This window comes from Eucyclogobius newberryi, unplaced genomic scaffold (genome assembly GCF_026437365.1).
Source record: "Eucyclogobius newberryi isolate DKJ021-1_F unplaced genomic scaffold, fEucNew1.0.hap1 SCAF_4, whole genome shotgun sequence".
In the NCBI taxonomy this organism is placed as follows: domain Eukaryota; kingdom Metazoa; phylum Chordata; class Actinopteri; order Gobiiformes; family Gobiidae; genus Eucyclogobius; species Eucyclogobius newberryi.
Genome location: NW_027316056.1, coordinates 41253316 through 41277396, shown reverse-complemented (window position 1 = coordinate 41277396; position 24081 = coordinate 41253316). Strand labels below are relative to the sequence as shown.

Genomic DNA, 24081 nt, shown 5'->3' with positions numbered 1-24081 from the left:
CAAAACAAGACCAAAACAGGACCAAAACAGGACCAAAACAGGACCAAGACAAGACCAAAACAAGACCAAAACAGGACCAAAAGAGGAACAAAACAGGACCAAAACAGGACCAAAAACAAAGACAAGACCAAAACAAGACCAAAGCAAGACCAAAACAGGACCAAAACAGGGCCAAAACAAGACCAAAACAGGACCAAAACAGGACCAAAACAGGACCAAGACAAGACCAAAACAAGACCAAAGCAAGACCAAAACAGGACCAAAAGAGGAACAAAACAGGACCAAAACAGGACCAAAAACAAAGACAAGACCAAAACAGGACCAAAACAGGGCCAAAACAAGACCAAAACAGGACAAAACAGGACCAAAGCAGGGTTAATGCTTTTTCCTTTTGCCTTATTGACCAAATTCTACCGGTGTTGTGAATTTAGACTTTATCATTTAAATCAGTCAGTGATTCAGTCAAAATTATTATTTATTTCACATTAGAATTGTATTTGTGTCAATTTATTATTGTATATTCATTCCTTTTATTTATTTATTTTTTTAGATTTTCCATTCAAAGTTTTTCAAACAGGTTTTTATTTGAAGATTAAAATAATAATATAGTTTTATGTGTTTATTTTTGGCCGGTGGGCGTGGCTCCAGAGCACGCACACAGCGCAAAGCGGCGCGTGCGTGTTACGTCACAGCAGTGAACAGCAGCGGGGGAAAGATGGCGGCGGAGGAGAGCGGGCTGAAGCGTCGGACTCACCAAAACAGCGTCCTGACACACGGTAAGCGCCCGTTTGTCCCGCACCGAACACCGCCGCGGACAGACGCCACGCTCCACCGCACCACGCGCGTATCTCCCGCACCGGAAGCGCGCGTGGAGCGGGAGAAACGGCCGTAAAAAGAGAGCAAAACGCCCGACGCGGCTCCGCTGAATAATCGCAGCATCTGCCCTTCTGCATCCAGCTCCCAACACCGCCACGAGCTCTGAACGCGGGACCGAGGGCTGACTGAACGCGGGGCTGAGGGCTGAACGCGGGGCTGAGGGCTGAACGCGGGACCGAGGGCTGAACGCGGGACCGAGGGCTGAACGCGGGACCGAGGGCTGAACGCGGGACCGAGGGCTGAACGCGGGACCGAGGGCTGAACGCGGGACCGAGGGCTGAACGCGGGACCGAGGGCTGAACGCGGGGCTGAGGGCTGAACGCGGGGCTGAGGGCTGAACGCGGGACCGAGGGCTGAACGCGGGACCGAGGGCTGAACGCGGGACCGAGGGCTGACTGAACGCGGGGCTGAGGGCTGAACGCGGGACTGAGGGCTGAACGCGGGACCGAGGGCTGAACGCGGGACCGAGGGCTGAACGCGGGACCGAGGGCTGAACGCGGGACCGAGGGCTGAACGCGGGACCGAGGGCTGAACGCGGGGCCGAGGGCTGAACGCGGGACCGAGGGCTGAACGCGGGACCGAGGGCTGAACGCGGGACCGAGGGCTGAACCGGGAACACCCTCAGATCTGACGCGTGCTGTGGAAACATGTTCATCTAAAGCTGCAGTTCTGTGTAAAGCGCCTCTTGATGCTGTTCTATTCTTTCTACTGGTTTTGTTTTCCCCACGAGTGTTTAATGCATTTAAAGTTCTTCTGATTGGATCGAGCTTTTGGGAAAACTGTTCCATGTTTACTTTAGACTTGGGTCTTCTGACTCTTTAGGGTTTAGTCCTGCTGTAGACCTGCTTTAGTCCTGCTGTAGACCTGCTTTAGACCTGCTTTAGACCTGCTTTAGACCTGCTTTAGTCCTGCTTTAGACCTGCTTTAGTCCTGCTTTAGACCTGCTTTAGTCCTGCTTTAGACCTGCTTTAGTCCTGCTTTAGACCTGCTTTAGTCCTGCTTTAGTCCTGCTTTAGTCCTGCTTTAGACCTGCTTTAGACCTGCTTTAGTCCTGCTTTAGTCCTGCTTTAGTCCTGCTTTAGTCCTGCTGTAGACCTGCTTTAGTCCTGCTTTAGACCTGCTTTAGTCCTGCTTTAGACCTGCTTTAGTCCTGCTTTAGTCCTGCTTTAGTCCTGCTGTAGACCTGCTGTAGACCTGGTTTAGTCCTGGCTTAGACCTGTTTTTAGTCCTGCTTTAGTCCTGCTGTAGTCCTGCTTTAGTCCTGCTGTAGACCTGCTTTAGTCCTGCTTTAGTCCTGCTTTAGTCCTGTTGTAGTCCTGCTGTAGACCTGCTTTAGTCCTGCTGTAGTCCTGCTGTAGTCCTGCTTTAGTCCTGCTGTAGACCTGCTTTAGTCCTGCTTTAGTCCTGCTTTAGTCCTGCTGTAGTCCTGCTTTAGTCCTGCTGTAGACATGCTTTAGTCCTGCTTTAGTCCTGTTGTAGTCCTGCTGTAGACCTGCTTTAGTCCTGCTTTAGTCCTGCTGTAGTCCTGCTTTAGTCCTGCTGTAGTCCTGCTTTAGTCCTGCTGTAGACATGCTTTAGTCCTGCTTTAGTCCTGCTTTAGTCCTGTTGTAGTCCTGCTGTAGACCTGCTTTAGTCCTGCTGTAGTCCTGCTGTAGTCCTGCTTTAGTCCTGCTTTAGTCCTGCTGTAGACCTGCTTTAGTCCTGCTTTAGTCCTGCTGTAGTCCTGCTTTAGTCCTGCTGTAGTCCTGCTTTAGTCCTGCTGTAGACCTGCTTTAGTCCTGCTTTAGTCCTGCTTTAGTCCTGTTGTAGTCCTGCTGTAGACCTGCTTTAGTCCTGCTGTAGTCCTGCTTTAGTCCTGCTGTAGTCCTGCTTTAGTCCTGCTGTAGTCCTGCTTTAGTCCTGCTGTAGTCCTGCTTTAGTCCTGCTGTAGACCTGCTTTAGTCCTGCTTTAGTCCTGCTGTAGTCCTGCTTTAGTCCTGCTGTAGTCCTGCTTTAGTCCTGCTTTAGTCCTGCTTTAGTCCTGCTGTAGACCTGCTTTAGTCCTGCTTTAGTCCTGCTGTAGTCCTGCTTTAGTCCTGCTTTAGTCCTGCTGTAGACATGCTGTAGACCTGCTTTAGTTTCTTACTTTACTCCTGCTTTCGTCTCTTGTACTAAAGTGTTTCCTCGTTCTCAGCGTGATGGTAGTTTACAGTAACTAAAGCCTGGCTCACCTCAGTGCTTCAGGCGCCACTCCAGCCCATATAAGAGCGGAGCGATCCCAGAGACTTCCCATGAGCCTCGGGGGGGCAGCGATCCGAGAGACTTCCCATGAGCCTCGGGGGGGCAGCGATCCGAGAGACTTCCCATGAGCCTCGGGGGGGAAAGGGCAAAGAAGGGCGCGTTTGTGAGTGAAGACGAGCGAGGAAGAGCGAGACAGAGATGTCATGGGACCAGGACTAAACGGGATCACGCACCGGATGAGGAGGACACGAAACAAGGCCGCACGAGTCTGGCGGGACATTCGGTTTCAAAGCAAATATTTTTAAGAGTGACGGCGGTGAGCGATATTTCTGTTTTGAGTTCTCGACCTAGACACGTCTGACTTTCTCCTCTTTTTGGTCTGTTTCCCCCACGATTGTTTAATGCATTTAAAACTCTTCTGTTCTGTTTGGATCATGATCTTGGTTTACTTTGGTCTTCTGGCTCTGTTCAGAATTTAGACCTGGTTTTGACCCTGTTTTGACCTGGTATAGATCCATGGTATAAATGGTGTATAAGTCTAAACACACTATTACATGTGTATAAGTCTAAACACACTATTACATGTGTATAAGTCTAAACACACTATTACATGGTGTATAAGTCTAAACACACTATTACATGGTGTATAAGTCTAAACACACTATTACATGGTGTATAAGTCTAAACACACTATTACATGGTGTATAAGTCTAAACACACTATTACATGGTGTATAAGTCTAAACACACTATTACATGGTGTATAAGTCTAAACACACTATTACATGGTGTATAAGTCTAAACACACTATTACATGGTGTATAAGTCTAAACACACTATTACATGGTGTATAAGCCTAAACATACTATTACATGTGTATAAGTCTAAACATACTATTACATGGTGTATAAGCCTAAACACACTATTACATGGTGTATAAGCCTAAACACACTATTACATGGTGTATAAGTCTAAACACACTATTACATGGTGTATAAGTCTAAACACACTACATGGTGTATAAGTCTAAACACACTATTACATGGTGTATAAGTCTAAACACACTATTACATGGTGTATAAGTCTAAACACACTATTACATGGTGTATAAGTCTAAACACACTATTACATGGTGTATAAGTCTAAACACACTATTACATGTGTATAAGTCTAAACACACTATTACATGTGTATAAGTCTAAACACACTATTACATGGTGTATAAGTCTAAACACACTATTACATGGTGTATAAGTCTAAACACACTATTACATGGTGTATAAGTCTAAACACACTATTACATGGTGTATAAGTCTAAACACACTATTACATGGTGTATAAGTCTAAACACACTATTACATGGTGTATAAGCCTAAACACACTATTACATGGTGTATAAGTCTAAACACACTATTACATGGTGTATAAGTCTAAACACCATCAAGAAATTTGAATATTGTCTTCCCAAAACTTAATGGAAATGATAGATAAACAAAAACACAAAGTCATTTAAATATATGACCATTGGACACTGTATAATACACAATGTAAATGTGTTCAGTTTTAACTCATGCCAGGATCAGGCTGAACTCATTTAGACACATCAACTCTTCTTGTCCTTTTCATCCATTGGACACAGGCTCAGTCAGGACCATCAGGGTTATTGGGACCTTCAGGGTTATTGGGACCATCAGGGTTATTGGGACCATCAGGGTTATTGGGACCTTCAGGGTTATTGGGACCATCAGGGTTATTGGGACCTTCAGGGTTATTGGGACCTTCAGGGTTATTGGGACCATCAGGGTTATTGGGACCTTCAGGGTTATTGGGACCATCAGGGTTATTGGGACCATCAGGGTTATTGGGACCTTCAGGGTTATTGGGACCTTCAGGGTTATTGGGACCATCAGGGTTATTGGGACCATCAGGGTTATTGGGACCTTCAGGGTTATTGGGACCATCAGGGTTATTGGGACCATCAGGGTTATTGGGACCTTCAGGGTTATTGGGACCATCAGGGTTATTGGGACCATCAGGGTTATTGGGACCATCAGGGTTATTGGGATCATCAGGGTTATTGGGACCATCAGGGTTATTGGGACCATCAGGGTTATTGGGACCTTCAGGGTTATTGGGACCTTCAGGGTTATTGGGACCTTCAGGGTTATTGGGACCATCAGGGTTATTGGGACCTTCAGGGTTATTGGGACCATCAGGGTTATTGGGACCTTCAGGGTTATTGGGACCATCAGGGTTATTGGGACCTTCAGGGTTATTGGGACCATGAGGGTTATTGGGACCTTCAGGGTTATTGGGACCATCAGGGTTATTGGGACCTTCAGGGTTATTGGGACCTTCAGGGTTATTGGGACCTTCAGGGTTATTGGGACCTTCAGGGTTATTGGGACCATCAGGGTTATTGGGACCATCAGGGTTATTGGGACCATCAGGGTTATTGGGACCTTCAGGGTTATTGGGACCTTCAGTTCCAGGAGCATCAGGTTCTCCAGGATCTTTGTTCACAGAGAATTCCTTGACTTGGTCTTGATTCTCCCTAAAGTGGAGAACTCCCTCTCACAGTCTGAAACACTGAGACTCAAGAGGATGAGAGAGTTGCCTTATCTCTTGATTGGTTGTTGCGCCCTAATAGATCCATAGCTGTTAGGGTTAGCGCCCCGCACTAGCACCCGCGCTGGGTTTTAGGGATGGTTTATTTTCCCCCCATGTCAAAACGGATGGGGGGCCATTTTGATTTATGTTGGGGATGGCGGGGCCTGAATGTACCAAGACCCCTGTACATGTGATGATCCATATACTGCTCCTGATATTCTACAATATATATCGTGATTTTTTTTTTAAACAAACCCAATACATTTGAACAACATTTTTCTCTGTAACCCCTCCCCCTCCCTCTGTAACCCCTCCCCCTCTCCAGGCGAGCGCAGCCCGTCGTCGCCGCCGCAGATGCCGCCCTCGGAGCCGGAGCGGGGCCGTCCCGTGCAGCTGGTGGTGGCGGACGAGGAGGAGCACTCCTTCTCTCTCCAGGAGGGGGCGCTGGAGAGGCTGCTGCTGCGGGAGCCGGTGCAGGACATGAGCGTGGTGGTGGTGTCGGTGGCCGGGGCCTTCAGGAAGGGGAAGTCCTTCCTGCTGGACTTCATGCTGCGCTACATGTACCGCCCAGAGCAGGTAAGCACACGCCTCCCGCTGGTCAGCGCACACGCCCCCCGGCTGGTCTGCGCACACGCCCCCCGCTGGTCTGCGCACACGCCCCCAGCACACGCCTCCCGCTGGTCAGCGCACACGCCCCCAGCACACGCCCCCCGCTGGTCAGCGCACACGCCCCCAGCACACGCCCCCCGCTGGTCAGCGCACACGCCCCCAGCACACGCCCCCCGCTGGTCAGCGCACACGCCCCCAGCACACGCCTCCCGCTGGTCAGCGCACACGCCCCCCGCTGGTCTGCGCACACGCCCCCCGCTGGTCAGCGCACACGCCCCCCGCTGGTCAGCGCACACGCCCCCCGCTGGTCAGCGCACACGCCCCTCGCTGGTCAGCGCACACGCCCCCAGCACACACCCCCCGCTGGTCTGCGCACACGCCCCCCGCTGGTCTGCGCACCCCCCCCCCCCCCCGCTGGTCTGCGCACACGCCGCCCCCGCTGGTCAGCGCACACGCCCCCCGCTGGTCAGTGCACACGCCCCCCGCTGGTCAGTGCACACGCCCCCAGCACACGCCCCCTGCTGGTCAGCGCTCCTCGCTGGTCAGTCTTAGTAATGCTCTGAGTGAGTAGCGGGTGGAATTGGCCAATTACGTAATCATTATCATAAAACTACAAATGTAAACTCCATTTCGATACTAAGGAAAAAAAAGAGTAGTTTCCTTCTTGTTTTATGGACGTCACGATATCAGATGTTAGAGTTTTGGATCAGTGCAAACATGTTCTGAAACACAGGGATTCATTTAGAGGTTTGTCAGTTCTCCTGGGCGTGTTTAACCAGGCTTTTAGGTGGCATTTGAAAACACCCGTCCAAATAACTATTGTCCGGGGATACGGGGGCCGACAGGGCAAAAACTACGTGGAGCTTTGGCATTCTCCGGACTAATAAAAAGTACTTAAAAAATTGGTGGTTATGGAAAGCCAATATGATCACACTCCGCCACTTTACGATCACACTTGAGCTTTTACAAAATAAAGCGCCGCTTTCAACGGTTCTGACTTGCGTCGTAAACAAGCCCCGTAATTACGTCATACGCCGCTCCTAAGTGGCGGATCATATTGGCTTTCCATATTATCGAGCGCCGTGGGCGGCGCGAGCAGAAAAGTTACACTGAGGGCGTCGCTCGGACGTGATCTGGTGAAAAGGCGCCAAATAAACATTTGGGACCAGAATGGAAGTCGTCTACGTTATTGAGTGTGGAGCAGGGAGGGACATTCTGCAGCAGCTGTAGTATGTGGGCTACGGCGAGCAGGGAGGGACATTCTGCAGCAGCTGTAGTATGTGGGCTACGGCGAGCAGGGAGGGACATTCTGCAGCAGCTGTAGTATGTGGGCTACGGCGAGCAGGGAGGGACATTCTGCTGCTTTAAAGAGGATTTGAACACAAAGGTCTGTGTGTGACCGGGGCCTCCAGGCTTCAAACGGCTTTATCTGAGGTCAAAGTTCAACTGCAAAAACTACAGCAACAAGTAAACACCCCCCCCCTCATGTGTCTCTCTGGTGCTTGTTCTGCCCCAGGGCGGCTGTGGCTCATGTGTCTCTCTGGTGCTTGTTCTGCCCCAGGGCGGCTGTGGCTCATGTGTCTCTCTGGTGCTTGTTCTGCCCCAGGGCGGCTGTGGCTCATGAGTCTCTCTGGTGCTTGTTCTGCCCCAGGGCGGCTGTGGCTCGTGGCTGGGCGGTGAGGACGAGCCTCTGACTGGCTTCACGTGGCGAGGCGGCTGTGAGAGGGAGACCACCGGGATCCTGGCCTGGAGCGAGGTCTTTGTGGTGGACAAACCCGACGGATCTCAGGTCAGAAGCGGGGCTAGGGCTGGGTCAGAAGCGGGGCTGGGGCCCGGGTCAGAACCGGGGCTGGGGCCACCGGGGCTGGGGCCGCCCGGGTCAGAACCGGGGCTGGGGCCACCGGGGCTGGGGCCGCCCGGGTCAGAACCGGGGCTGGGGCCGCCCGGATCTGAACCGGGGCTGGGTCCACCGGGGCCGCTGGGGCCCGGGTCAGAACCAGGGCTGGGCCCCGGTAATCATTAGGGCTGGGTCAGAACCGGGCGGGCCGGCGCTTGGGCTTTAGACTGTGTTTACATTATTATATCCAGTAATCATTAAATCAATAAACGGCTCAGTATTTATCACGTGTGTTTTCTTATTATGACCTGGTCTTTGTGACCATGGCGCTTAAGCCACAGTTCGTTAGTTTGTTAGTTAATTACAGTTCTTTAACCACATTATACAGTCAGAAAGTTTCAAGCTCGATTGCCATAAAATTGCAAATTTTGCCTCTTTTTTTTGTTGTTAAAACATGAATAAATCAGGTTTGGAATTAGATCTGTCAGAATCTTGTGCAGTTCAAGTTTGTAAAGTTTGATTTGACTTTGAAGTATTTGAACATCTTGAAGTTCTCCCACTTAGAAATGATGAAGGTCTGACATGTTCATCGTTTGTGCGTCCGACCTTTGCGTCTGTGTACCCTTAAGTCCGACCTTTGCGTCTGTGTACCCTTAAGTCCGACCTTTGCGTCTGTGTACCCTTAAGTCCGACCTTTGCGTCTGTGTACCCTTAAGTCCGACCTTTGCGTCTGTGTACCCTTAAGTCCGACCTTTGCGTCTGTGTACCCTTAAGTCCGACCTTTGCGTCTGTGTACCCTTAAGTCCGACCTTTGCGTCTGTGTACCCTTAAGTCCGACCTTTGCGTCTGTGTACCCTTAAGTCCGACCTTTGCGTCTGTGTACCCTTAAGTCCGACCTTTGCGTCTGTGTACCCTTAAGTCCGACCTTTGCGTCTGTGTACCCTTAAGTCCGACCTTTGCGTCTGTGTACCCTTAAGTCCGACCTTTGCGTCTGTGTACCCTTAAGTCCGACCTTTGCGTCTGTGTACCCTTAAGTCCGACCTTTGCGTCTGTGTACCCTTAAGTCCGACCTTTGCGTCTGTGTACCCTTAAGTCCGACCTTTGCGTCTGTGTACCCTTAAGTCCGACCTTTGCGTCTGTGTACCCTTAAGTCCGACCTTTGCGTCTGTGTACCCTTAAGTCCGACCTTTGCGTCTGTGTACCCTTAAGTCCGACCTTTGCGTCTGTGTACCCTTAAGTCCGACCTTTGCGTCTGTGTACCCTTAAGTCCGACCTTTGCGTCTGTGTACCCTTAAGTCCGACCTTTGCGTCTGTGTACCCTTAAGTCCGACCTTTGCGTCTGTGTACCCTTAAGTCCGACCTTTGCGTCTGTGTACCCTTAAGTCCGACCTTTGCGTCTGTGTACCCTTAAGTCCGACCTTTGCGTCTGTGTACCCTTAAGTCCGACCTTTGCGTCTGTGTACCCTTAAGTCCGACCTTTGCGTCTGTGTACCCTTAAGTCCGACCTTTGCGTCTGTGTACCCTTAAGTCCGACCTTTGCGTCTGTGTACCCTTAAGTCCGACCTTTGCGTCTGTGTACCCTTAAGTCCGACCTTTGCGTCTGTGTACCCTTAAGTCCGACCTTTGCGTCTGTGTACCCTTAAGTCCGACCTTTGCGTCTGTGTACCCTTAAGTCCGACCTTTGCGTCTGTGTACCCTTAAGTCCGACCTTTGCGTCTGTGTACCCTTAAGTCCGACCTTTGCGTCTGTGTACCCTTAAGTCCGACCTTTGCGTCTGTGTACCCTTAAGTCCGACCTTTGCGTCTGTGTACCCTTAAGTCCGACCTTTGCGTCTGTGTACCCTTAAGTCCGACCTTTGCGTCTGTGTACCCTTAAGTCCGACCTTTGCGTCTGTGTACCCTTAAGTCCGACCTTTGCGTCTGTGTACCCTTAAGTCCGACCTTTGCGTCTGTGTACCCTTAAGTCCGACCTTTGCGTCTGTGTACCCTTAAGTCCGACCTTTGCGTCTGTGTACCCTTAAGTCCGACCTTTGCGTCTGTGTACCCTTAAGTCCGACCTTTGCGTCTGTGTACCCTTAAGTCCGACCTTTGCGTCTGTGTACCCTTAAGTCCGACCTTTGCGTCTGTGTACCCTTAAGTCCGACCTTTGCGTCTGTGTACCCTTAAGTCCGACCTTTGCGTCTGTGTACCCTTAAGTCCGACCTTTGCGTCTGTGTACCCTTAAGTCCGACCTTTGCGTCTGTGTACCCTTAAGTCCGACCTTTGCGTCTGTGTACCCTTAAGTCCGACCTTTGCGTCTGTGTACCCTTAAGTCCGACCTTTGCGTCTGTGTACCCTTAAGTCCGACCTTTGCGTCTGTGTACCCTTAAGTCCGACCTTTGCGTCTGTGTACCCTTAAGTCCGACCTTTGCGTCTGTGTACCCTTAAGTCCGACCTTTGCGTCTGTGTACCCTTAAGTCCGACCTTTGCGTCTGTGTACCCTTAAGTCCGACCTTTGCGTCTGTGTACCCTTAAGTCCGACCTTTGCGTCTGTGTACCCTTAAGTCCGACCTTTGCGTCTGTGTACCCTTAAGTCCGACCTTTGCGTCTGTGTACCCTTAAGTCCGACCTTTGCGTCTGTGTACCCTTAAGTCCGACCTTTGCGTCTGTGTACCCTTAAGTCCGACCTTTGCGTCTGTGTACCCTTAAGTCCGACCTTTGCGTCTGTGTACCCTTAAGTCCGACCTTTGCGTCTGTGTACCCTTAAGTCCGACCTTTGCGTCTCCCTCTTAACCTTGTGTGCCGTGTGCGTTCAGGTTGCAGTTCTGCTGATGGACACACAGGGGGCGTTCGACAGTCAGTCCACCATCAAAGACTGTGCCACGCTGTTCGCCCTGAGCACCATGACCAGCTCTGTCATGGTGCGTTTGCCCTCACACACGCACACGCGCGTCGCCGTGAGCAACAGGCGGCACGACTCACACACGTCTGTCTTCATCTTTCAGGTTTATAATCTGTCGCAGAACGTCCAGGAAGACGACCTTCAGCATCTGCAGGTCAGAAACGCTTAAGCAGTCTTTACTCAGTACTTTACCTTTAGTCCATTAAACAGTCATCCATTTGTAGTCAGTTCATTGATTCATCTAATGTGTTTATCTGTCTGTGTGTGTGTGTGTTTGTTTGTTTGTTGTTGTTGTGCAGCTCTTCACAGAGTACGGGCGTCTAGCCATGGAGGAGGTTTACGAGAAGCCATTTCAGGTACAAACTGCATCCGGCTATATCTTCTGCTTTTAATCCTCTGAGTTCTGTTTTAAAGATTCCTGTTTTACAGTTTGATCACTGGAAACAAAAAAGCTCTAAAGTCGCTCACTAGAATAAAACATGAGCCTGTTTTTCAGAGTCTGATGTTCCTGATCCGAGACTGGAGTTATCCATATGAACATCCGTACGGACTCGAGGGCGGACACAGCTTCCTCGAGAAACGGCTCCAGGTGAGACCGGAGCGGGGACTAGGGGCCGGGGACTAGGGGCCGGGGACTAGGGGCCGGGGACTAGGGGCCGGGGACTAGGGGCCGGGGACTAGGGGCGACCGGCCAGGAAGCCTTGGTCCTGGACTCGCCCCACACTTGGAGCACATGTGACCTGTGAAGTCTGGTATATTCAGTGATGTGGGCGTGGTCTTGACTGTAACTGTGGTTGATGTGGGCGTGGTCTTGACTGTAACTGTGGTTGATGTGGGCGTGGTCTTGACTGTAACTGTGGTTGATGTGGTCGTGACTGTAACTGTGGTTGATGTGGGCGTGGTCTTGACTGTAACTGTGGTTGATGTGGGCGTGGTCTTGACTATAACTGTGGTTGATGTGGGCGTGGTCTTGACTGTAACTGTGGTTGATGTGGGCGTGGTCTTGACTGTAACTGTGGTTGATCTGGGCGTGGTCTTGACTGTAACTGTGGTTGATGTGGGCGTGGTCTTGACTGTAACTGTGGTTGATGTGGGCGTGGTCTTGACTGTAACTGTGGTTGATGTGGGCGTGGTCTTGACTGTAACTGTGGTTGATGTGGGCGTGGTCTTGACTGTAACTGTGGTTGATCTGGGCGTGGTCTTGACTGTAACTGTGGTTGATGTGGGCGTGGTCGTGACTGTAACTGTGGTTGATGTGGGCGTGGTCTTGACTGTAACTGTGGTTGATGTGGGCGTGGTCTTGACTGTAACTGTGGTTGATGTGGGCGTGGTCGTGACTGTAACTGTGGTTGATGTGGGCGTGGTCTTGACTGTAACTGTGGTTGATCTGGGCGTGGTCTTGACTGTAACTGTGGTTGATGTGGGCGTGGTCTTGACTGTAACTGTGGTTGATGTGGGCGTGGTCTTGACTGTAACTGTGGTTGATGTGGGCGTGGTCTTGACTGTAACTGTGGTTGATGTGGGCGTGGTCGTGACTGTAACTGTGGTTGATGTGGGCGTGGTCTTGACTGTAACTGTGGTTGATGTGGGCGTGGTCTTGACTGTAACTGTGGTTGATGTGGGCGTGGTCTTGACTGTAACTGTGGTTGATGTGGGCGTGGTCTTGACTGTAACTGTGGTTGATGTGGGCGTGGTCTTGACTGTAACTGTGGTTGATGTGGGCGTGGTCTGTCCAGGTGAAGCAGAACCAGCACGAGGAGCTGCAGAACGTGCGCAAACACATCCACTCGTGTTTCTCCAACATCGGCTGCTTCCTGCTGCCGCACCCGGGCCTCAGGGTGGCCACCAACCCGCACTTCGACGGGCGCCTCAGGGGTGAGACTCGACTCTGACCACGCCCTCACAGCGAGAGGGTCCCGGCGCCGCAGAGGAGCTGGAGTGGGTGTGTAAATTGTACCTTCAGGTTTTGATAACGGCCTCTGTCCCTCTTGTAGACATCGATGAGGACTTTAAATCTGAGCTGGTGAGCCTGGTTCCTCTGCTGCTGTCCCCGGAGAACCTGGTGGAGAAGGAGATCGGAGGGGAGAAGGTCACCTGCCGAGACCTGCTGCTCTACTTCAAGGTCTGGGAGGGCTTTCAGGCTGAGAAATAGATTTTCAAAGTTAGGGGCCAGCCAGCAATTTCAGGGGCCCACAAGCGCGCGCGGCATTGCGGCGTCATAAGAACAAGATAAATGTGTTGTTTTAAACCTCGTTATTGGCATGTAAAATAATTTAAAGTACTTTTGTCTTTTATTTGATATGAAGAGCACAAATACTGAATCATATATACCAGAGATCATGATGTTTAATACTGTTTAATTTAATATAATAATATTTCTTAAATATAAAATAAATACTGTATACAGCAGGGGTGTCAAACTCATTTGGGTCGCGGGTCGAACATAACGTAAAATATAAGAAATAAATAGCTTTATATAGCCTACGCTGTTTTGAAGCAATTACTGGATCGATAAAAAAACGTTTGTTCTCATAAACTGAAATGTATTTAGAAAAACCATGTGTAATTTCACCAATACTGTGCTTCAATTTATGTGCATTACAACTTCAGAGTTGATCTACAGTTCTACAGAGATAAACATTTGACTTTATAACAAAATAAACTTCTCAAGATCTAAAACAACTTTTTAAATGTCCTAACTAACATGTCCACGTCTGTGTAGTTCTCTGTTCACCTGAACTGACACACCACTAAACTTCTGCTCTAAAGTGCTTAAAGTGCACTTCTCCCTCGGCAGCTCACACAGCAGTGCAGCAGAGCCCCGTGGGGGAGGGGCGGCCACCGGCGGCATTGTGGGGACGCTTAGTTTTAGCGATAAAAACGGTTACGGATGTAACTACAGTTCTATGAATCGATTTTATTAAAAAAAAAAATTAAATATAAATTTTAAATGTTCGGCCGGCCGGATTAAAACGTCTGGCGGGCCGGATTTGGCCCGCGAGCCAGAGTTTGACACCTATGGTATACAGCATTTGACACAAGGAATATATAAAATCACAGCCTACAAAATAAACTAATAACATAATACATTGCCCCAACAGCTCCAAAGGGCGGGCCCCTTGGGGCCCTTGGATACTTCCACATTGACTCAGCTTTTGTTGCAAACAACTTTAAAAAGACTGAATTGTTGGACTGAGAAGAGATTGACGCCGCCGACCTAGAGATCACTTTTGGTGCAAAATTAGACCGAGCATTTCCGAGTCCATCTGAACAAGACCGAACGCAGCGGCCAATCAGATGCCTGTTAGATCACGGACACCGCTCGGCCAATGAGAAGCGAGAAGACTGCGAAGTGGCATGTCTGTCAAAACAAAACTTAAGCGATGAAAATGCCCCGAATATGGACAAATTAAATCTTGATTTTTTTTTTTGAGGAATTTCGATACAGGGGCCCGGGGACCCTCCTAATTCAAACCCCGGCCCACCGGCGATTTGAGGTCTTACGGGCCCCGGGCCCCCGTCTATTTCGCAACCTGGCTTTTACCTGTGGACCCCAGCGATTCGCACAAATGGGTACGGCGGCAGGAGAGAGGGTACGGCGGCAGGAGAGAGGGTACGACGGCAGGAGAGAGGGTACGACGGCAGGCGAGAGGGTACGACGGCAGGAGAGGGGGTGCGACGGCAGGAGAGAGGGTACAACGGCGACAGGAGAGAGAGGGTTCGACGGCGACAGGAGAGAGGGTAAGACGGCTACAGGAGAGAGGGTTCAACGGCGGCAGGAGAGAGGGTACGACGGCTACAGGAGAGGGAGGGTACGGCGGCTACAGGAGAGAGAGGGTACGACGGCTACAGGAGAGAGGGTTCAACGGCAGCAGGAGAGAGGGTACGACGGCTACAGGAGAGAGGGTTCGACGGCGGCAGGAGAGAGGGTACGACGGCAGGAGAGGGAGCAAAACGCCCCTTAATTTTATCCTCTGTATTTCACAAACTCCGAGTCCTCTGGTCGTTCAAGAGGGAAATCCGTTCAGAAGGTCTCCAGGGTCTAAGGTTCACGTCATATTTCAGTGAGTTCAAGTTCCACAGGAAAAAGTCGTATAAATGTCACCGACGTCCGCTAAAAACGAATACTGTGCAGACGGAGCTGAAGAGGGAAAGATCTGAGATTTTGTTCTGTCCCGTCGTTTCAGGCGTACATGAAGATCTACCAGGGCGAGGAGCTGCCACACCCCAAGTCCATGCTGCAGGTCAGAACCGGGGGCCCGGTTTAGCTTTGGGAAATGTCTCCGTCTGATCCTTGTTGTTTTTCCTCAGGCGACGGCCGAAGCCAATAACCTGTCGGCCGTGGCAGGAGCCAAAGAGATCTACAGCAGGAGCATGGAGCAGGTGAGGAGCCGGGGAAGCGGGCGTGAGGAGGCCGGGGGAGCCGGCGTGGGGAAGCCGGGGGAGCGGGCGTGAGGAGGCCGGGGGGAGCGGCGGTTTGTGAGGGGGCTGGGGGGGAGCGGCGGTTTGTGAGGAGGCTGGGGGGGAGCGGCGGGCGTGAGGAGGCCGGGGGGGGGCGGCGTGGCGACAGGAGGCGGGGGAGCGGCGGGGCGACAGGAGGCGGGGGAGCGGCAGGCGAGGGGGCGGGGGAGCGGCAGGTGAGGGCGAGAGGGGGCGGGGGAGCGGCAGGTGAGGGCGAGAGGGGGCGGGGGAGCGGCAGGTGAGGGCGAGAGGGGGCGGGGGAGCGGCGGGCGAGTGGAGGCGGGGGTGAGGGCGAGAGGAGGCGGGGCATCCGACACGCACAGTCCTGTACTTCATTCACTCTTGAACCTCAGCGACACATTGGAGCTTCTGACGCTCTGAAAACACAATGTGATGGAGATGACTTCAGGGTTAATGATGGTGTAATCGAAACGGCCGTTTAACTGTTCGCCGATATCGATATTATGACAATATTACTTTTTGACTCATGTTGACAGCTTCCATGGTCAAAACTAGAGCAGAATAAATCTGTTGACGCTTAGAAAGTGATGTTTTAAAAGCATAAAACCAGATGTAAAGGCGAGGAATTGAACCCCTAACCCTCGTGGGCTCCAGAGCGCTGCAGGATGGTAAACGCCGCTCAGAAGGAGAACTTCGTGTCCTTGCGCTGTACTCAGTGTGTGTGGTCTGGTCAGATCTGCGGAGGCGAGCGTCCGTACCTGTCGCCCTCGGAGCTGGAGCGTCACCACGGCGACCTGCGGGAGGTGTGCGTGCGTCACTTCCGCTCGGTGAAGAAGATGGGAGGAGAAGAGTTCTGCCGCCGGTACCAGTCGCAGCTGGAGCTGGAGCTGGACGACATGTTCTGCTCCTTCTGCAAACACAATGACGGGAAGAACCTGTTCCACGCCGCGCGCACGCCCACCACGCTCTTCGCGCTCATGGCCGTCATGTACGTGGTCTCCATGGTGACGGGCTTCGTGGGCGTGGCCTCGGTGGCGGCGCTGTGTAACCTGGTGATGGGCGTGGCCCTGCTGGCGCTGTGCGTGTGGGCGTACGCCAAGTACTCGGGCAAGTTCAGAGACGTGGGAGCGGCGATCGACCGGGCGGCCGACTTCCTCTGGGAACAGGTGAGAACGCCGACGCAGAACCTTTGACTGTCCCACAGCGGAAGACCGGCAGGAGAAAACGGCAGGCGCGAGGGTTAAACAGCAACAGAAGAGCATAAAACGCCAGGAGAAAACTGCAGGAGAGAGGGTAAAACGGCGGCAGGAGGGAGGGGGGTAAAACGGCGGCAGGAGGGAGGGGGGTAAAACGGCGGCAGGAGGGAGAGGGGTACAACGGCGGCAGGAGAAGAGGGGGGTACAACGGCGGCAGGAGAAGAGGGGGGTACAACGGCGGCAGGAGAAGAGGGGGGTACAACGGCGGCAGGAGAAGAGGGGGGTACAACGGCGGCAGGAGAAGAGGGGGGTACAACGGCGGCAGGAGAAGAGGGGGGTACAACGGCGGCAGGAGAAGAGGGGGGTACAACGGCGGCAGGAGAAGAGGGGGGTACAACGGCGGCAGGAGAAGAGGGGGGTACAACGGCGGCAGGAGAGGGGGGGTACTGCGGCGGCAAGAGAGGGGGGTTACAGCCGCGGCAGGAGAGGGGGGTACAGCGGCGGCAGGACAGGAGGGGGTACAGCGGCGGCAGGACAGGGGGGGTACAGCGGCGGCAGGACGGGGGGGGTACAGCGGCGGCAGGACGGGGGGGGTACAGCGGCGGCAGGACGGGGGGGTACAGCGGCGGCAGGACAGGGGGGGTACAGTGGCGGCAGGACAGGGGGGGTACAGCGGCGGCAGGACAGGGGGGGTACAGTGGCGGCAGGACAGGGGGGGGTACAGTGGCGGCAGGACAGGGGGGGTACAGTGGCGGCAGGACAGGGGGGGTACAGTGGCGGCAGGACAGGGGGGGTACAGTGGCGGCAGGACAGGGGGGTACAGTGGCGGCAGGACAGGGGGGGGTACAGTGGCGGCAGGACAGGGGGGGTACAGTGGCGGCAGGACAGGGGGGGTACAGTGGCGGCAGGACAGGGGGGGTACGCTGGAACAAAAGCTCTGACTGGCTCGTGAAGCAAACACACAGCAAGTGTCGAGGATCATGTGCTAACAAAACGATCAGTGTTTGAAATGTTTGGGAGGACAGTCTCCATGGAGACGTTGCTGCTTTGCCCGGAATGTTCCACAGTATGGCATTAAACATGTTTGCTTCGCTTTTCTGTTCAAAATCACCCTGAACGCTGCAGTGGCACCGATCTGCTTGAGTTTAATGCCATACTGCGGAACATTCCAGGCAAAGCCATGACCTCTGCCTGGACACGAGCAGGTGGCTCTCAGTCTCTGTGTGAACTCTAAACTCTAACATGTCTCTCTAAACGCTCTCAGAGGACTCCAGGAAAGGTGAGTGTCTCCAACACACCTGAACATCTCCAACACACCTGAACATCTCCAACACACCTGAACATCTCCAACACACCTGAACATCTCCAACACACCTGAACATCTCCAGCACACCTGAACATCTCCAGCACACCTGAACATCTCCAACACACCTGAACATCTCCAACACACCTGAACATCTCCAACACACCTGAACATCTCCAACACTCCTGAACATCTCCAACACTCCTGAACATCTCCAACACTCCTGAACATCTCCAACACTCCTGAACATCTCCAACACACCTGAACATCTCCAACACACCTGAACATCTCCAACACTCCTGAACATCTCCAACACACCTGAACATCTCCAACACACCTGAACATCTCCAACACACCTGAACATCTCCAACACACCTGATGTAGGGTCTCAAACTACATGTATTCAGTTTATGATTAAGGGAGGTTTCTTAGCAGAAACGAGATAAGACGGGGCACCAGGGTTAAACCCAAAGAGCTAAGATACGGTCCTTAATCGCGCTCGTTAAAAGGTCTGAAGGGTGTTTCACGATTCAGGGACTTACACATAATCTAATCAAACAAACAATAGTCAATAACTCTTTCGTGTAGTTTATTTATCAAAAGGGTAATCAAAACACCGAAGCAGAAATGCGCACAGGTAAATCACGGGTGATGTTATATCAGATTTAACAGCAAATTTCGTGCAGATAATGTTAAACCAGGGTTTTGCCTTTGCTAATCAAACATGTCTATGCTAATCTATATCAAAAAGAGGGAAAGTGAGAAGCTAAAGGGAGGAGGAACAGCTGAGCTCTACCCAAATCACGCCACAAAGACCGCACTCTGAACTCGGCTTACGGTTCTGTAGAGACTCGGTCCGACTGGTCCTTGTCCGCGGACGAGGTCCGTAGCGAGGCGTCGCGTGGAGCGGTGTGGCGGCGAAGGTTCGTGAAGCGGGCGGCGGCCGTGGAGCTGTGTGCTGGCCTTGGAGCTGTGTGCTGGCCTTGGAGCGGTGTGCAGCTCCGGGGAGCGGTGTGCTGCGCCGGGGAGCGGTGTGCTGCGCCGGGGAGCGAGGGGTCGCGTGGAGTGGTATGCTGCGACCTCCTTGAAGCGGCGGCGGCAACGGAGGCGATATCCGAGAGTTCCTTAGTGGTAGAACGCTTTAGCGGCGTGTTAGCTCCTCACACGGCCTTTACTCAGATGAGGACGTAGCGCTGATCCACGTAAACGGCGTAGATTACTTCAAAAAGAAAAGAAACGAAGTAGCAAAGAAAGTCTCTGTCTGGTTTAGCGCTTAAGCGTAGTTCCAGGTAGTTCCAGGTAGTTCCAGGTAGTTCCAGGTAGTTCCAGGTAGTTCCAGGTAGTTCCAGGTGGTTCCAGGTGGTTCCAGAGTCCAGGGCTGGCATGGCCTTGTCGACCACGTGACGGACGGATTTTGTTGAGACAAAGGAAAAGTGAAAGCTCGTCCGTGGAGACGGCTTCAAAGAGAGAAGAGCAAGAGGGATGAGAAGAGAACAAGAGAGCATTTCTAGCTTGGAGCGTCCTTTTGATACCTGGCCCGCAGGGCATGCTGGGAGCGAAAGGGGCGGGCGCTACTGCGCAGACTTCCCGTTTAACATTTCCTGGTCGAGAAAATAAAGCTAGAGTAACGTAAATAATGGCGAAACATTTAAACCCTGTTTTAACATTTACACGTTAAACACTTTTGGGCAGTTTGTACACATTATTTCTTGAGGTAGATACATTTTACATCTTCTTTCACCTGTGAAAGCATTGGGAATATGAAACCTTAAACAGTGGAAAAATACGTAACACAAGGTGAAACATGCGGTGTACGGAGTTGATTCGGACAAACATTCATGGCATAATCACATAAAACATAGTTCATCGGGGCGTCCTCCTGTAAGACTGTGGGGAGAAGATCTGTTATCACACAAGTCACAGCGGCTCCTGCGGTGAGGGACAGAGGGAGAACGAAAAAACCCCAATGTTCAAAGAGATTTTCTGTTATCTGGCCGTGGAATGTCCATCTCCATTCCCCTACACTGAACATCTGCTGAACATCTCCAACACACCTGAACATCTCCTGAACATCTCCAACACTCCTGAACATCTCCAACACACCTGAACATCTCCAACACACCTGAACATCTCCAACACACCTGAACATCTCCAACACACCTGAACATCTCCTGAACATCTCCAACACTCCTGAACATCTCCAACACACCTGAACATCTCCAACACACCTGAACATCTCCAACACACCTGAACATCTCCAACACTCCTGAACATCTCCAACACACCTGAACATCTCCAACACACCTGAACATCTCCAACACACCTGAACATCTCCAACACACCTGGACATCTCCAACACACCTGGACATCTCCAACACACCTGAACATCTCCAACACACCTGAACATCTCCAACACACCTGAACATCTCCTGAACATCTCCAACACACCTGAACATCTCCAACACACCTGAACATCTCCAACACACCTGAACATCTCCTGAACATCTCGAACACACCTGAACATCTCGAACACACCTGAACATCTCGAACACACCTGAACATCTCCAACACTCCTGAACATCTCCAACACTCCTGAACATCTCCAACACTCCTGAACATCTCCAACACTCCTGAACATCTCCAACACTCCTGAACATCTCCAACACACCTGAACATCTGCTGAACATCTCCAACACACCTGAACATCTCCAACACTCCTGAACATCTCCAACACTCCTGAACATCTCCAACACACCTGAACATCTCCAACACACCTGAACATCTCCAACACACCTGAACATCTCCAACACTCCTGAACATCTCCAACACACCTGAACATCTCCAACACACCTGAACATCTCCAACACACCTGAACATCTCCTGAACATCTCCAACACGCCTGAACATCTCCAACACACCTGAACATCTCCAACACTCCTGAACATCTCCAACACTCCTGAACATCTCCAACACACCTGAACATCTCCAACACACCTGAACATCTCCAACACACCTGAACATCTCCAACACTCCTGAACATCTCCAACACACCTGAACATCTCCAACACGCCTGAACATCTCCAACACGCCTGAACATCTCCTGAACATTTCCACTTTCACTTATTCTTTTGGTCTTCTCGCTCTGTGCATCCGTTTGTTTGAATGCTCTCGCTCTCTCCGTCTTCTGCCTCGTTCTTCTTCTGCCTCGTTCTTCTGCGTTGTAGGGTAATATACTTTGCGTGTGCATCCTCGCACAGGCTGCAGTATATGAAGGGTATTCTCACTAGTACAAGTACTGCAAGGTAATGAATGTCCTCCCACTTGTGAAAGAGGGCGGGGCATTGGAGGTTGATAATGATTAAAGAATTGTTCAAGATTTCAAACATGACTCACTACATAAGTGTGGGTGTGTTTGATATCATATTGTAAGAGTAAGTTGGCACCAGCCGTATATTTGGCATTTAACAACTCCAGGGTTCAGAATAAGCGGTATCGCATCGCAAAATGCGACGCAATTTCTCTCAAATGCGATGCATTCGTCAGAAAAACGTGTGTTTGTATCGCAGCTTTTGCGATACAAAAATGCGTGTTCAATTGTGTAACCAAAGCGCCTAAAAGTTCTGATCACTCGTCAATAACGGCCTGACACATGTGGACATGACACATGTAGGACGCTGCGTGGACATGACACATGTAGGACGCTGCGTGGACATGACACATGTAGGACGCTGCGTGGACATGACACATGTAGGACGCTGCGTGGACATGACACATGTAGGACGCTGCGTGGACATGACGAGTCCCGCTGCTGTCTCAGATCAGAGTCTGAAAGTGGGAGGAGCCACGTGCGGTAAAGTTAGTGTCACAGATTCAGATTTCCGAGGTCAATAGCTCCTAAACACAAAAGTCTTTGCAGATCATTCACTGCCAAAATATTCATATTTACACAGCAGTGACACAACCTCGTTTTCAACAATCAGATGCGTATTTTGGGCGCAGCGAATCACACTGATCCGAATGTGCAGCCGGAGCCGAGACGAGTACTTAGGGACCGTCATCAAATGTGCAGCCGGAGCCGAGACGAGTACTAGGGGACCGTCATCAAATGTGCAGCCGGAGCCGAGCCGAGTACTTAGGGACCGTCATCACATGTGCAGTCGGAGCCGAGACGAGTACTTAGGGACCGTCATCAAATGTACAGCCGGAGCCGAGACGAGTACTTAGGGACCGTCATCAAATAGCAAAACGAAAAATGGAAACGTTTTATAGCTGGAATGGAACGTCAAATAGAGCGGTACAATTTGAATAACACAAACACACCATGATGGACGCCACAGCAACCTTTATTTTTCCATCAGAAGCTTAATACATATTTTTTGTGAGTGTAAAGACAATTAATATGTAAATGAGACTCCTGCAAATAGTCATCTGATTGATGATGATATGGAAGAAAGTTGTAAATAAGTTAATCCAACTTGGTGTTAATTCATTTGTTCAACAACTCATTTTATTTGCAAGTTTTCTGTTTAAAAAAAAAAGTGTTTTAAAGTTTATTTGTTAGTTTTTTTTTTTTTTTAATGGAACGTTTACAAATACATTTGAAATAAATAATCTTGTTACATCAATGGAAAATATTAATTTAGTCACTTTCGTGTTTTGCTATGCAATTATCAAATTGCTATACAAATTTGGAAAAGTGAACGGATTGTTTAGCAGCACCGCTATACAAGTGAAAATCCTTCATCTGAGCCCTGAACTCTATAATCAAATATCTAAATTAATTTAAAATGTATTCGCTCGTTGATCAGAAGCTTTGTGAGAACATAACCGTGACATTGGAAAGGAATGAACACTTAACCAAATGTGGTTTATGAAGATTTTATGACCAAATAACCAAACAGACCTGATTGTTCTGGATCTATAGTGTCTTAGAGTTACTTCTAAGATGATATAATCAGCCTGTGAAGTGCATTATACGAACAGAACCAGAAGCTGTGATCCTGAGATGAGCCTGTGGAGTCCAAGAGCCTGTGTGTCGTCCGTGTGTCCTCGGCTCTGAGGCGTTCCTCAGATAAAAAGGCCGTTGCCCTGATTCACAGATGAAGCTGGTCTAAAAAGACCGTCCTGGACTTGAAAACTTGCAAAAAGGTCCTTTGCTTGATTTTGCATGATGCCGTCTTAGTTCTGGGAGAGAAAGTTAACTTCTGCGGGCCTGTCTCTTGGAAAAGTCCTTGTCCCGTAGCTTAGCTTAGCCTAGCTAGGCCAGAGGCCCTCTCCCAAGGTCTCATGGACCTTCCTCAGGTGGAACTCCCGAAGGAGCTTGAATGAAACGGTCTGTTTCCTTTGTCTCTCTCTGACTTACCCCCCTTTGTTTGGCTTTACCTTAGACCACATAATTACAAAGGCAAAATTATCCACAAGACAAGTTATAAAACGGTTAACTGGACATGTAGAACACAATCATTATGTACAGTAAAATCATCATCTGATGATTGTTTACTAAAACCGCATAGTCTTTTTAGCGTTCTAGCTTTTTTCTTGGAGAGAAAATGATTCTCGTGAGTTCATTTCAATCCAGAAGAAGTCATTTGATGGCAAAGTTATTTTTCACGTTCAAAGCGTCTGTTCGTTCGCTCACGTTCTCTGCTCCCGCAGAGAACCATAAATCTCCACATGGACTGTTAGCTGATAACACTCTAGCCCGCATTCCTGTCACCATGGCAACAGGGAGAGGTCATCTGCATATCCTACAGCGTCATGTCATTCTTCTGCCTCTTTCCTCTGCGTCCTTCCTCTGCGTCACAGCTGTCCAGTTCTTCTGCGATCGTGGTCTCGTGGTCTTGTTTTTCACACGTTCTGATCACTGTTTTTGTCGTCGATTTCCAGATGATGTCCAAACTTCTGGAGGTGGCCCGGAGTCGTGTGCCGCTGATGAATCTGATCCCGCTGCCGCGACCTCGACTCGCCACCAACAACAACGTCAAGAAGAAAAACTAGAGCGCCCATCTCGTCTCCTCCTCTTCCCTCCTCTTCCTCTTTCCTCCTCTTCCTCTTCTTCTTCACTCATCCACTTTTGAGGAGCAGACGAGCGTTTTTTCGGTTTCGTTCCCCCCCGAATCCGCTCGAACC

The 24081-nt window shown here is 50.8% G+C and overlaps 1 protein-coding gene across 1 annotated transcript; it reads left to right on the top strand.

Moving 5' to 3' along the window:
• The first annotated feature begins 706 nt into the window (after nucleotides 1–706).
• On the top strand, nucleotides 707–24028 carry LOC140377565 (atlastin-2-like). Its single transcript, XM_072463017.1, has 13 exons — nucleotides 707–776; nucleotides 6031–6281; nucleotides 7966–8103; nucleotides 10946–11050; nucleotides 11135–11185; nucleotides 11331–11387; nucleotides 11528–11620; nucleotides 12768–12906; nucleotides 13026–13153; nucleotides 15219–15275; nucleotides 15343–15414; nucleotides 16188–16619; nucleotides 23839–24028. Exons 1-13 carry the CDS (start codon nucleotides 716–718, stop codon nucleotides 23947–23949), a joined length of 1695 nt encoding a protein of 564 aa, XP_072319118.1. The 5' UTR covers nucleotides 707–715; the 3' UTR covers nucleotides 23950–24028.
• The last annotated feature ends 53 nt before the right edge of the window (nucleotides 24029–24081 follow it).

What these genes read in the sequence shown, in the direction of transcription:
- LOC140377565 (XM_072463017.1), top strand. Translation starts at nt 716, where the DNA reads ATGGCGGCGGAGGAGAGCGGGCTGAAGCGTCGGACTCACCAAAACAGC. An exon ending in ACAAACCCGACGGATCTCAG is followed by an intron (nt 8,104 to 10,945) that starts GTCAGAAGCGGG and finishes GTGTGCGTTCAG; the next exon opens with GTTGCAGTTCTGCTGATGGA. An exon ending in ACCTGCTGCTCTACTTCAAG is followed by an intron (nt 13,154 to 15,218) that starts GTCTGGGAGGGC and finishes CCGTCGTTTCAG; the next exon opens with GCGTACATGAAGATCTACCA.